This window comes from Argopecten irradians, chromosome 15, assembly GCF_041381155.1.
Source record: "Argopecten irradians isolate NY chromosome 15, Ai_NY, whole genome shotgun sequence".
NCBI lineage: Eukaryota > Metazoa > Mollusca > Bivalvia > Pectinida > Pectinidae > Argopecten > Argopecten irradians.
The window spans coordinates 2,664,527-2,677,824 of NC_091148.1; the positions used below are offsets into that span (position 1 = coordinate 2,664,527).

The window sequence follows — 13,298 nt, forward strand, 5'->3', positions numbered from 1 at the left end:
AAAGCAATGTGAGCGAATTAAACCCGGGCTGATCAACCCCGAGCCGAGCGAGCCACCCACCCCATATGACAGTCGAGCCAAAACACAGAAAACATCATACCCGGATAGCAAAAATGACGCACCATCACCAAAACCGTAACCATGACAGTCGAACGCAGGGGCCCTCGACGGGGGTTTCGACAAACTCAACGCGCCGGTGTAGACACCAAAAGCGTTTTTTCTCTTGGTCGCCTCGAGAAACCAGTGGCGAGAAATGTCGTCCGCGCCAGGAAGAATGGGACATTCACTACGGTTTCTCGGCAGGTTTCAAAGACCGAGCAGAAAACCTGCCCTACAAAGACACCATGTAATTTTTATGTAGGAGAGAGTTTCACCGTCTCACTACAGGGATATTTCGACTTCGTGAAGATAATGGGAGATAACTCCATGGGAGGTTTAATTCACAATAATTTCTACCCCCACAAGAAATTAAAAGAAATGACTCTCTCCATAGCTGCTATAAGAATCGCAACCACTCCAAACGCCGGCGGGAATTCTGTCGTGTCAGAAGTTCTATCGTTTGAATTGTTTCAGAGATGTTTCAACGCCAAACTTCTAAAGGTGAGATACACTTATACAATATTAATAAATTAATTAAACAAAGATTAACTTCTTTGCTACTGTAAACAAACTCATTTTCGAAGTGACATCATTTCTTTGTCATACCTTCGCAAGCGAAATGAGTTGTTTTTAACATTTTGTAGCCTAATTGTATTTCTTGTATTGCTGTATCTTTGATCTCTTAGGATCTTTTTTTTTGGTCTCAACACAAAACCATTTTCATGCACAAATGTATGATAAAATTGAAAAGGAAAACATTAAAGACAGTTATCAGCATTAAAGGCCCACTCCTTCACCTAAACAGAAAATAAAAATTTCTTAAAAACAAAAATATTTAAAGAAATTGAGTATCGATGGCCTAAGATCAGGTTACGACAAGAAACAAATGCAACAGCGGATATTCATTTCGCTGTTTTGCCGTTTAGCCTAGTGATAATCAACTAACTTACGGTATTTAGGACGACGGCGGGAGACATAATACGACCAGCGTTAACAATTAATTTATTTTAATTAAAGTGTTTAAGAGGTGATAATAATTGTAGTATTGTTCAGTTAATACATTTTGCCACTCTATATAATTATCAATCTCGTTTTACATTTCCATTTTAGAAATCAAAAGCCTTCTCGAAAATGTAGTGGGCCTTTAATCTTACTCGTTCGTTCAATTTTCGTAGTGTTTAAATTGATCGGTCGTTAATTTAATTGTTTATTTGATCACAAGAATTCTTTTCTTGATACTCTCCTTGCTTTTTGAAGACATATGTTATTTATATTTTTTTTTAAATTTAATCATTTATCTATTTAGTTTTGTGTGTGGGTGGAATGAGGGGGGGGATGGGTCCGACAATGCCCTTCAACTCTTGGTTGCGTGTTCAACGCAAGATTAAACTAAGCAATTCAATCTTTAAGGATATTTAAATTGGTTGATTTCAGACTGAGATGGAAGTGGATTATTTCCCCATGGGCGGGTCCATTACTGATTACGTGTGCGATATATTTGGCCACAAAGTGGGCGTGTCCGTTACCAGGGCGATGAGGTACCACGGCGAGTTCACGGAGGAGGACGCTTACAGGCTCCTGACCAAGAAACTAAGGGGTATGTATTTTATTCCAGGAACTTCGGACATAAGCGTAACAAAGCACGTCGAATTTTTTTTTATTTTTATCGGGTATAAGTCAGCACTGATTTTGATTTTCGTCTGAAGCAGATATTCTAAATACAATTCAATGATAATGGAAGAGGTACTGCCGCATCCTTTCTGTTTAGTTTAAACTATATATTCAATATTTATTCATACAAATAGAGACAATATCCAGACATTTACAAACAAGAATGAATGATAATGATATGTTTCTGTTTGAATATATATATATATATATATATATATAAGAATAGTTCAGTTTACGGTTTGGTTTTAAACAATGTGTTTATTCATATATCGATATTAGTGTCTTGATAAAGGGCAGATCGCCTCTAAAATTTGACATTTGTTTTGTCCACGTGGTTTGAATTACTTCTTTGTCCCATATATCGATATACATGTATGTACATACAAAACAGGGAAATCGGGAATGAAAACAATCACAGCTAATTAAACCTTATATAAAGTTTACAGTTGTTTTCATTCCTTGTCGGCTATAAAAGTCAAATTTGTTTCGCGGGATGTTGGTACCGACCATGTGAACTGTTTCCCTGAGGCCGTAAACAAATGGAAACAGTTGAAATGGCCGATACCAACACCTCGAGTTAACTCCTCATTGAAGACGTTTATGAGTTCTTCTTGAAGTCATACAATAAAATTAAGTATGACATACATTTTCAATTTATTTTTAAAACAGGTGTCGTACAGTCCACGAAGAACTCTATGGAGAAATGGGAGAAACAGATTCTGCACGTGTGGACCACGAGCAAGGACACGGCCAACACCTTGGCACGTGTCTACCACGCATTGGAGAGTGACGTCACGTCAAACACAGTCGTCATGGTAACTGTTTCAACGAACGCCGCTAAATACATATTCAGAAACAGCTGAAATTAGTCCCCACATTGCCATCTGATCATAATACTCAACTGGCTAAATAGTGACGTCACATTTAGTCGCCATGGAAACAGCTCCACCTTCATGACGCATATTGCATCCCCAGGACCAGCTTTTTTCTAGAATCTTCACTGATTTTAGTGTACTTCTGCAGGCTGGTTTACATTTAACGTCATGTCCCATATCGGACGCCATGGAAACCTATTCAACAAATGCAAAATCAAATATTCAGCTAATATTTAATCAAAGCTAATATTTAATCAAACGTGCCATCCGATTCTATATCCTGGTTGCATAAGATCAAACAGAAATTCTAAAACAAAAAGACAAATTAAAACAACATACAAATAAAACAACAGAACAAAAGATCTTATATTACCAATGCATTTATTCTTATTTGTTTGATCAATCAACTATGTCGTTATGTGCTTTTTGAATTGCATTGGGGAAAACAAATAAAAGGCCGCCTTGGTAATGGTGATTGAATTGAACATATTTGGTTTGTAACAAACTTTAACTAACAAAATCCAAGCTGACTTTTATCTATATATCCCTTCATTTTTTATATTATTTCTTTTCTTTCTCAGTTGAACCAAAAAAGAAAAACCGAGTTGAAATTTAATACTTTCGTAAGTTGAATCGTCTCAAAAAAAAAAAAAAGAAAAAAAAACACCGAATAATTCATGATGCACAAAAAATTGTAAAGTTCGCAATGATTTGTAAACAAACTGGAGAAATATTCAGAATTTAGAGAGTTACGTCAACATTTGTATATAATCTAGTCCACTATCGAATTCAAGTATTAACTTTGTAGTTTTTTGTACCGTTTTCAACCAACAATATTGTAAATCTCAAAAAATAACTACACATCCGAACAAGGTATACTTTATGAAAACTCGATCAAATTCATGGATATTTTATCATTGCTATATACACTCGATACTCTACTTTGTTTCGCTTTGTACTTTTTTGGAAATAAAATGAATCAAAATATACTTGTTGTTGACTTTAATATGTTTAGGATTTGTGCTTATAGAAGTGATACAACATATAAAAATATTGGAATACAGTAGTATGTTTTGGTTATTCTTCACAAATTGGATAACATAGTTTGCGGTATAGAAAAGAGAATGGACATCGATGTATAGCCCACAGGCTGCAATCTGCTGGTGCCGGTTACAAAATGCCTGATTTCGCTTCCCGCGGTCTATACACCGGTGCGGGTATTACACAGGAAATCACGGTACTTGCTTATTGTACAGCAGATAAGTCAATATCTCGGCAACAAACCCGAAGTACAAATATCGTTTTTCATATGATTAGCTAATCAACGTTTGAACGGCTGAGCGTTAACATCACAACAAATAAAGGCATTCCTTTGTAATTTGTTCATTATTTTACCAATATATTTTCTGTTGTGATTATATAACATGTATTTAAGGATCATTCTCAATGACGTCATAGACAAAAAACGGAAGGACATTCTTCATAGACGGAGCGTTTATGAAAAAGAATGTTCGTCCGTTTTTGTCTATGACTTCATAAACCCAAAACATATTGAGAACAATGCTTATAATTGAATATTATTAACTAACTCAGGTACTAATTAGACAGATTCCAGTGATTTCATTTACTTTTACAATAAAACAAAATGAGTTGTGGCGCATTGATATCTTATCCGATATTTCAGTTTGGCCAATATATGCTTTTTAAATATCCCGCGAAAAAGTACTTTATGTATGACGTCATGATACTTGACGTGCAATTGTTTCAGTCTATGGAAATATAACCTGAAAGATCTAGCCAATAGAAATGAGTGTAACAACTGAAATCTAATTATTTCAAAATATCTGCCATTGAAGTTGTACTGTGAGTTTACCATACGAAATGATAAGTCATCGTCTGTACAGTCAGTGGTTCTAATACAGTACGCAAGCGACTTTTTAGTAATTTTACATCTTTTAAAACTCCTCTCCAGAAATCAATTGCAAACGTAACAATTTCAAAGTCGACAACACATAAGCTTGTTTTCCTAGCGCCTATCTCCTTTGCATCCAAACAACGTTTGATGACGCTGCCATTTCCTTCATTGTCTATAGTAAAATGGCGTTTTAAAAATTGCTTGGGTATAATCAAGATAGATTTTTCGATAAATATGACACAGAAAATATTTTAGATATTAATATAGGATGCAAAAATAGTTCTAAGTCAGTACATACAATCTTATTACTATTGAAGTCAGTACATAAAATCTTGTTACGATTGAAGTCAGTACATAAAAATCTTGTTACGAATGAACGCAAAATGACTTTAGGAATAACAATCAAAAATATTTAAAATTACTAATAATATACAGCAAAATTCTTACTTGCATACTGTATTATGACCACTGACTATAGATAAAACGTATTCAGCATTTTTTTTTTTTTTTACAAAATCTGAAAACGCTAATACTTTGCTCCTACGGAATCACGTGACAATACGTCTGATAACAGCAAGAAATTTTCATTCCCATCTTCACATATCGTTCGAGTCTTTTACAAGATGGAGGCCTATGTCCTTTGCGCCCTGGTTGTGTTAACCGTACGGTGCGATGCATTGTTTGTAGACGATGGTAAGACGATTGGTGATGGAAACGAAGAGAAAAGTTTAACAAGCGAACTGGTTGATCTTCTGAATGGAACTTATTTCCATCTGAACGAGAAGGTCTGTAACCTACAGCGGAGAGTGGACGTCATTGAAAAAGCGCCCGACTCGGGAAGTCAGTGTACTTGTAACAATACCGAAATTCTCGACTTCATGCGTTCAGTGTCCACCGAAATTGATAACTTATCAAAAGCTCTTCATTCATTTGAGAATGAAGTTCGTATTCTGAAAAATGGACAAGCCTCGTTATGGGAGATACTGGGAAAAGGAAGCGATGACGGTAAGGCCATAGGTTACAAGATTGTGTATTTCCGATGGAAATTTTTGTCTTGTGAAGACTATATTTCCTAGTATACATTGAAGATGTCCAACCGCTGACAAATGGTATATGTTCTCTATTAATAACAAGAACAGGCGAATTAGTATTTTTCTTCAGTTACAAATGTTAATTAATTTACATCATAACCACCATTGAAATGCTTGAGCTTCATATTTTAATTCAAGATAAAAATATTGAAAATAAGCAATTAATGCCAATATGGAATTAAGTACTGATTGTGCATGCACTAAAAGCAAAATAAATTATATGTACATTTTTGTGTTTGTTAGACACATATAAACACGATTATGCATCAATTATTTTTAACGGACGAGTATCGTCTATGCTCTGTCTGCAATGGGACATCTTTAACAAACATCAGCTTTTTGTTGAAATCAGAACAAATAATATCGGCTCACATCATAATATCTATCTTAATATAGGTAACGATAAAAAAACTTAAATTGTGATTTCCGAAAAAAGTTATATGCATAAATACTTTTATAAAAGTAACTACTACTGTTATCTAAATATGTAAATGAAAATTATGTATCTTATGTGGAAATTTATTCAAGGTTTAATACATTTCACCGTGAAATCTCGACCCATTCACCCCTGTAGACATTTGGGCTCTTCTAATTGCAAAGAATGGAACAGTTCACTATGAACTTTCAGGGGTGAATGAGTTAGCTATTAATACAATCATCGAAATGAAAAAAATGAAAGTTATCTGAAATGATAGGAAGATGAGTGTATATAGTTGTGATTAGCTTTCGAGGTATTCAGATAAAAAACGGATCGTCGGAAAAATAAACAAGATAACCCCGCCTGCCATATTGCGGAAGACTTGTTGTGTGACGCAGTGTAATTAAATAAAACCGACTTAACAGAAACTGAATGAATGAAAAAAAATCTACCATTATACTACACAGCAGGTATACTGAAATATGGTGACACCATTCGCAAATAATCCATCTTGACGAATCGGTGTACCGCGAAATTAAAACCCCGCGAATATGTTCTGTTAATGAAGCATCGAAATATGTGTCCCGCGAATATAAAGCATGATAAATAGTACTAAATGGTCAAAGGAAAAATATCGACCACACATATTTCATTCGTGTTAACTGAAAAGTATAATGATAACAAAGCCAACAATACATAAACATTTTCATTTGATAAGAATGAAGACATAAAAATGATGCAAAAAGACAAACGGCACTCAACAGCTGTTTCGTTCCTATATACTCAGTATGTCAAAAGTGTTGATTTGGCAAAGTTTTGGGAGTAACCGAAAACGAAAGGAAGATAAGGAAGCATCCATACACCTGAACAAAGTCACGTCTTCTCCTAGTAGATTCTGAAATTTCTTCCTTATCTCATAAAGCTTACTGTACAGTATATAACATCTTCAACTTGACACGGCAGATGTCCACATCAAAAACAAAAATACCTTTAAATTCCTTTGTTTACACTGCAAGCATTTGAAACAATATTCTAGAGTCAAATTTGCCCGGAACAAAACTAAGTTTAGTAAAAAAATAATCTTTTTTTGATTTGTATTTTTTTTTTTTTTTTTTTTTTTTTGTTAAATATGTTTCGCCCGACCTTTTGGCTTATTTTTTTTTATTTAATGAATATTTTGCGCCAATACTGCAGAACAGTAAATGATTCAATTTTGCATTTCAATTGATTTTATGTATATATATATATATATATATTTTTATGTACATGTATATTTATTTCCTTCTTTCTTTTTATGCACTCTTACCAAATCAGCTGGCGAGATTCCCAACATTTTATTTATCGTGTAGAACTGTTCTTCTGTTTGATAGCCGCCAAAAAGAGACTTCTGCGTGTTGATTGATCGAGAACTGCGCTCTAATGGTTAAAGAATGTTGTGGTATTTTCTTGATGTGGCAAATTCAAATTCAACGTGAAACACGAAACTGGTCATATTCTTCATTGAAATCCACATAACCTTTACGCTTGTAGCATATCAAATTATATAACGAGTTTGATAAATTTGATATTACTTAGTCGCAAGATTCGATTTAACACATAACTTTCATCAATAGAAATATAAGTGAAACTTTTAATTCTGTCTGTATATAAAACAGAAGAAATCCGACTCGGTCACAACGTTTCCGTCTAACGAGACAATCATGCGACTTCACAGATTATGACGTCAAATCTATATCTGACGTCATAATAGTGTTATTTCATAAATAATTGTTATCTTTTGCAGTTCACTGGTGTATGAACGGCATTTTTGACAGAAATGTTGAAATATCTGGCGAAAAATGCCGTTCAAACACCAAAGAAAAGCAACAAAAAATAACAATTATTTCTTATATTTACACTTTTTTTTCTCCATAATTGTACATTTAATGTTCAAATTATATACCTTTGTATTAATTAAATTTCGATCTTTGAGAATGAATTTTTCAAAAGTTGAAATTAAAACATAAAATTTGTGTATTTGCGAATTAGTGCCTCGATCTCATTCACCGTCAATGTATTTGTACGCGTCAAAGTGACGTTCATACAAAAATGAACGCCGAATTTGTTGTTAACGTTATATAGCCAACACGCGACGGAAATGTAAATATTACACATGTGCCTTACAATATTTATGACACGGCCGTATGACAAGGCTGGACGGGCCAGTTAAATGATAAACATATACATGTAAACGATTAACAGTTGCAGTTATTGTTCAAATGAATGTTATCGTTATGCTCAGTCAGCGGTGGAGCATCTTTAATCAGAGAATTTAGCAAAGGTTCTAACGGAAGAATATAACATGAGAAACACGCCTAGCTAAGGGATAAAAATATTTTCCTTTAAAGGATGCAATGAAACCATGACAACCGCTGCACCAGTAGCATGTGATGATGGTTGGGTGACGTCACCGACGGGGAAGTGCTACTATGTCTCCCTAACATCTGAGAAAACGACGTGGTCTACAGCCATTGTAAGTTTTATCGATTTAAACATTCATTGTGATAAAATCAATTTTTATTTGTTTTCACACTAAATCCGACTTTCTGATAGGCAGATTCTTTTCCTTTATACTACTATGAAGAAAAAATCCGAGAATGGCCCGAAAAGTCGACGTTATCATGACGTCACAATAAACGTCGACGTTGCGTGTTGATTTAGAAAAAAAAATCTATTGGAAAATCAATGGAATCGTAAGTTTAAACGTATCTTGCGTTATCAAGTAGTCTGAAAAATGAACTTTAAGCATTGATGTAACTATTTTTTTAACTTCATCGGATTATGTTAATAATTAGGTCACTTAAAAAATCTGGTGCTAAGCCATTTACAATTTTAAAGACCTCTGAAGCCATAGACTTTATTCTGATGACATGTAAAAATGTAAGTTTGTTTCTGCGTAAAATATCTATCACAGGTGAGGTAAAATCATTTTCAATAAAACGCAGAGCTCTTTCTTGTATCTTTTCCATTTTTCTTGTGTTGCTGAGGCTACAAAAATGCCATGCTAAGAGACAATAATTAAAATTTGAAGCAATAAAAGATTTGTAAATAGTCATTTTTCCAATTTTGGTAAGGTTTCCTCCTATTCTTTTCAAAATGGCTAATTGTTTGGAGGCCTTTTTGCATAGTTTGGAAATGTGTTTGTCGAACTCCAAAAATGAATCAATTTCGACACCTAATAAGGTTACAGAGTCATCGCATTCAATGTTCTGGTCTCCAAAACAAAATGGGACAAAATCTTAAATGGGTGTTTCATTTCATGGAGGATTTTATGAAACGAGAGTCATGGAAATTTTATATTGATATTAAAGTCCCATTATGTTTTTATGAATGCTCTACAAACTGAACATCGATGATCCTTATTTATCTTTACTTTATTTTGTCCAAATATGTGCAGTTTCGACAAAAATGCCTCTTAAAAATATATATAAATAGAACACTAAATGTGTATGTCTGAAAATAGACTTTGTGCCTGTACGTACCCGGATGATCACCAGGTAAATCCCAACGACACTACGGGAAATTTAGAACACGTTTAGCTTTATTCAAAGTTTTACAATGTTAATCCTTATAAAATTGGTTCTTCTTTCCAAAATCAAAACACAATACTTCAGTAGAACTATATACTCTATTCTGGCGACTTTAAACCCGCACTTGTACGCCAAAACTACAAGAGAGCGCAGTATTACTAAGTAGAGATTGCCCCTCAGTTGCCTCTTAATCGAGCGCGTGTATCCTCTTCGCTATTACCTGTGTATTACCTGTGACCATCGTATGGTCTCGTGCAAAACTGTTTGTTCGCTTATATTTACTTATTCCCAAGTAATTGACTTTCCATTGTTAACTCCCTAATTGTTTTCATATGATCAATGTCTGATAAAAGTTTTTTTTAAATGATTTAAGATTTTAAGTAGGATTTTACTTAATGTTTAAAGAGATTCATTTATAAAAACGACGAAAAAAAGATGACAATGAATTAGCATCGTCTGTCAATATCTATCAGTTGACAAACATACCTTGAGTCAAAGGTTATACAAAGTGGTTCTCATATGTGATGTTTACCTACGTGTGGACTGTGGTACCAACAGAGCGTAACTAAATCCCCCATCATTGCTACGATCCTGATCAACATTTATATTTAAAAATATCGCCCAATAAGGATATTGCTCATAGAGAAATTTGCAGATGTTCTTTGTTGTTATATAATTTGTATATTTTTACTATAGATGTGTTGAATCAGTGTTAAAATCTACCCTAAGGCCTTGTGGTCTTCTTTCTTGTGGAGTGTCCACCAATTACATATAGTATTCACATGTCAAAGTGTTTCTAAATCTTCCTTGAGGCAATGGTGTCATTGCTACGATTAAGTAGATATATTTTATCTCAAACTTGTCCGTATATTGTCAAGTCGTGTAATTGTGATCATATCTTTTTGCTATGAATCTTGATTACATCCGGGTATACCTATTGGACAATGGCCATTTTTATTATAATAACCTTGCCTGATTTATTAACATCAGTTGGATTTCCAACCTTCAAGGCGGGTCACTTCGGACATTTCTTGGATTACCAGATAGGTGAACTGTGTGTGTGAACATTATTCAAAATCTGAACTTTTATTAAGGTGGAAATCGCCTACGGACAACTATCATTTGAACTTTTATTTTAATTCTATGTAATCGTGCCACATATTTTGAATATATGGATAAAGAGAAACAATGACAAGAGAAAAACAAATTCTGCTTGAAAAATTTGGTGATTTTTTTTCGAACTGAACCTAAAAAAACACAAATTTTCTTTATTAAAAATATCAACTCTAATCATTTAAAATTTTTTTTCGATATATATTACGAAAACATAATGGGACTTTAAGCGAATTTAAAAAAATTATGTTGGTTTATTTGAAAAAATAATATGCTGAATCCATTTTTTTAAATGCGTTATTGTAAGGTAACCAAAGCATACAACAAGAAGGAAGCAATAGAGCGCAATAGTTTAAACTAAAATTAGTGATTTACCGCCACATATTGCATCATTATATCTTTCTGCCAAAAAATAGTCCCCAAAAAGAGATTCAATATTCTATCGTTTATACTTTAAATAAGTAATTAATCCTGCTGTAAATGCAATTTTAAAGAAAATGTTTATCACATTATTTTTTCCATTGTTAATCATGCATATTAATGGTAAAACACAATAAAACTAATTAACAATACATGTATGTTCATTAATAGAACAAATTATTTTTCTGTTTACAGCAACGGTGCTCTGATATGGGGGCGACGTTAGCGGAGTTCAAAACAGATGAAGAAGCTCAGTTTGTGATGAACAATCTACCGCCGACAATTCGTATGTAATTTCTATTGTTTGTATAAAACCATTTTACTAAGTGAGGTACATGTACATTATATTTTTCCTGTGCCTCGGGCACCATGGTTCAGTGAGATAATGCTATAAAAAGAACAAGAGTTCAAATATTACGTTGATGCACACAATACGAACATACCACGGTCTCTCACACACCGCATACTCGAGAAAGTCCAGTAAAAATACGAAAAATAGACCATAACCTCCAAATAATTGCGATTTTTTTTCGTTTATGCTTTTTGGGTTGGAGGATCTCTTAGTATTTCTATAGTACCATGTACAAACGCTGATTCTGAGCGCCAAAGAAAAAATGTCGCCAAAAATCGGTTATCAATGTTTGGAATAGTCAGTTTTTTCAACACCCCACAAAATAAGAAAATATAAAGAAATTACAACATTTTGACCACTTTCAAAGTACAATATCAGCCATTTTTGAAATATGAAATCGTGTTAATAGTAAGACAAACTTTAGGATAGTAAAAATAAGTTGAAATGATACAATAATATCAGTCAATCCAAGAAATACTGAAGGATGAAAACGGCTTTAAAACCTTTTGAATTTAGCCAGCATTACCAATTTTGCTCTTTTTAGATGCAAACATTTATATACATCTTTTACTGAACATTATCAGTTAATGTTTTATGTTTTAAACATTACTTTTTTCTTTGATTTTTATAATGAACCAATCAATCAGATTAATGTTTTACTGTTTTAAGCGGATAACTTTTTTCTTTGCTATTAATTGCATAACCAGATATTTATATTAGCCACAAAAAACTAGATATTAACCTGTCTTTATTCATACATTTTGTGGGCTTTGTTGGATATCACCTTTCTAAGCCATTAAAAGCATAACAGGGTGCTAATATTAATCCGCCGTACAATTAACATCCATAGTCTTAAAGGGACAATTCAGTGAGGTTAATTCTGTTACATAACCAAGAAGCAAAATATGACAAAAATGTATTGTTCTACATTCCTTATGAAACATATAACAAGAAATATTGACTAATCCCACGACATTGTTAAGTATTTTTATTGATACCATTGAAATCCGAAATCGTTGATCAATACGATAAAGCAGGTACAACATGTACGCTGTACCCATACCCAAGCCAAAGTCATGCATGTTAAATAAATGCAATACATAACCACTGAGGAGTTGGGGAAAGTATTTTTTAGACAAGAACATGCATCTGATAAAGTAAACACACTACTGTAAGAGCGATTTGATTAGTTCTACACAGAAATGTCTTTACTATACTGGCAAGGGCCAGGGTTCGGTGTACAAGACATCCGACCACTATGTAATGGCGGACAGTAAGCGAGTTTGAACATTTCACATACATTTCACTACAGTTGGGCTTTTCTGGCATATCACAGTAAAAACCAACTAAATTAATTTCTATTAGAACTGGTTTGTTTCCAAAATATAGTTGCAAATTTTAATGTACTCTTGGGACTGAATTGTCCCTTTAAATTGTTAATGCCTAAAATCTAACTACGTTAAGGGAAGAAGCTAGCTTATATGGAAATAATGGCATTGAAATATGATTCGATATTTCATTTTAACTTTCCTTATTAAAACACGTGATGTTTGCCTTACAGAGGATAATGACTACTTATATACTGGACGGGAGAGAAATGATGAAGGTGTCTGGGTGTACCTCAGTAACAAGGAGAAAGTCGACACAGCGGTGAGGACGTGGGGGGACGGGGAACCGGACAGTAGCCCTCAGGACTGTGGCTGTACGAAACTCGGGGACAACTTTCTCATGTGTGGACTGCTTTTGTACTGGATATAACCTCTAGCTTATATGCC

General features: G+C 33.8%; 2 protein-coding genes across 2 annotated transcripts; both read left to right on the top strand.

Annotated features, from left to right (window-relative positions):
- Positions 1-2,871, top strand: LOC138308503 (AAC-rich mRNA clone AAC4 protein-like). The gene is made up of 3 exons (XM_069249510.1): positions 1-600; positions 1,534-1,696; positions 2,440-2,871. The coding sequence occupies exons 1-3, from the start codon at positions 142-144 to the stop codon at positions 2,631-2,633; spliced, it is 816 nt and encodes a 271-aa protein (XP_069105611.1). The 5' UTR covers positions 1-141; the 3' UTR covers positions 2,634-2,871.
- Positions 2,872-5,005: 2,134 nt separating this feature from the next.
- LOC138308505 (uncharacterized) lies at positions 5,006-13,298 on the top strand. The gene is made up of 4 exons (XM_069249511.1): positions 5,006-5,565; positions 8,457-8,581; positions 11,367-11,457; positions 13,085-13,298. Exons 1-4 carry the CDS (start codon positions 5,184-5,186, stop codon positions 13,279-13,281), a joined length of 795 nt encoding a protein of 264 aa, XP_069105612.1. The 5' UTR covers positions 5,006-5,183; the 3' UTR covers positions 13,282-13,298.

Bases quoted from the DNA above. Each gene is read 5' to 3' on its own strand.
- LOC138308505 (XM_069249511.1), top strand. From the start codon at position 5,184: ATGGAGGCCTATGTCCTTTGCGCCCTGGTTGTGTTAACCGTACGGTGC. The intron at 5,566-8,456 runs GTAAGGCCATAG...TTTCCTTTAAAG, and splicing joins GGGAAAAGGAAGCGATGACG to GATGCAATGAAACCATGACA. The intron at 8,582-11,366 runs GTAAGTTTTATC...TTCTGTTTACAG, and splicing joins CGACGTGGTCTACAGCCATT to CAACGGTGCTCTGATATGGG.
- LOC138308503 (XM_069249510.1), top strand. From the start codon at position 142: ATGACAGTCGAACGCAGGGGCCCTCGACGGGGGTTTCGACAAACTCAA. The intron at 601-1,533 runs GTGAGATACACT...GGTTGATTTCAG, and splicing joins TCAACGCCAAACTTCTAAAG to ACTGAGATGGAAGTGGATTA. The intron at 1,697-2,439 runs GTATGTATTTTA...TTTTTAAAACAG, and splicing joins CCTGACCAAGAAACTAAGGG to GTGTCGTACAGTCCACGAAG.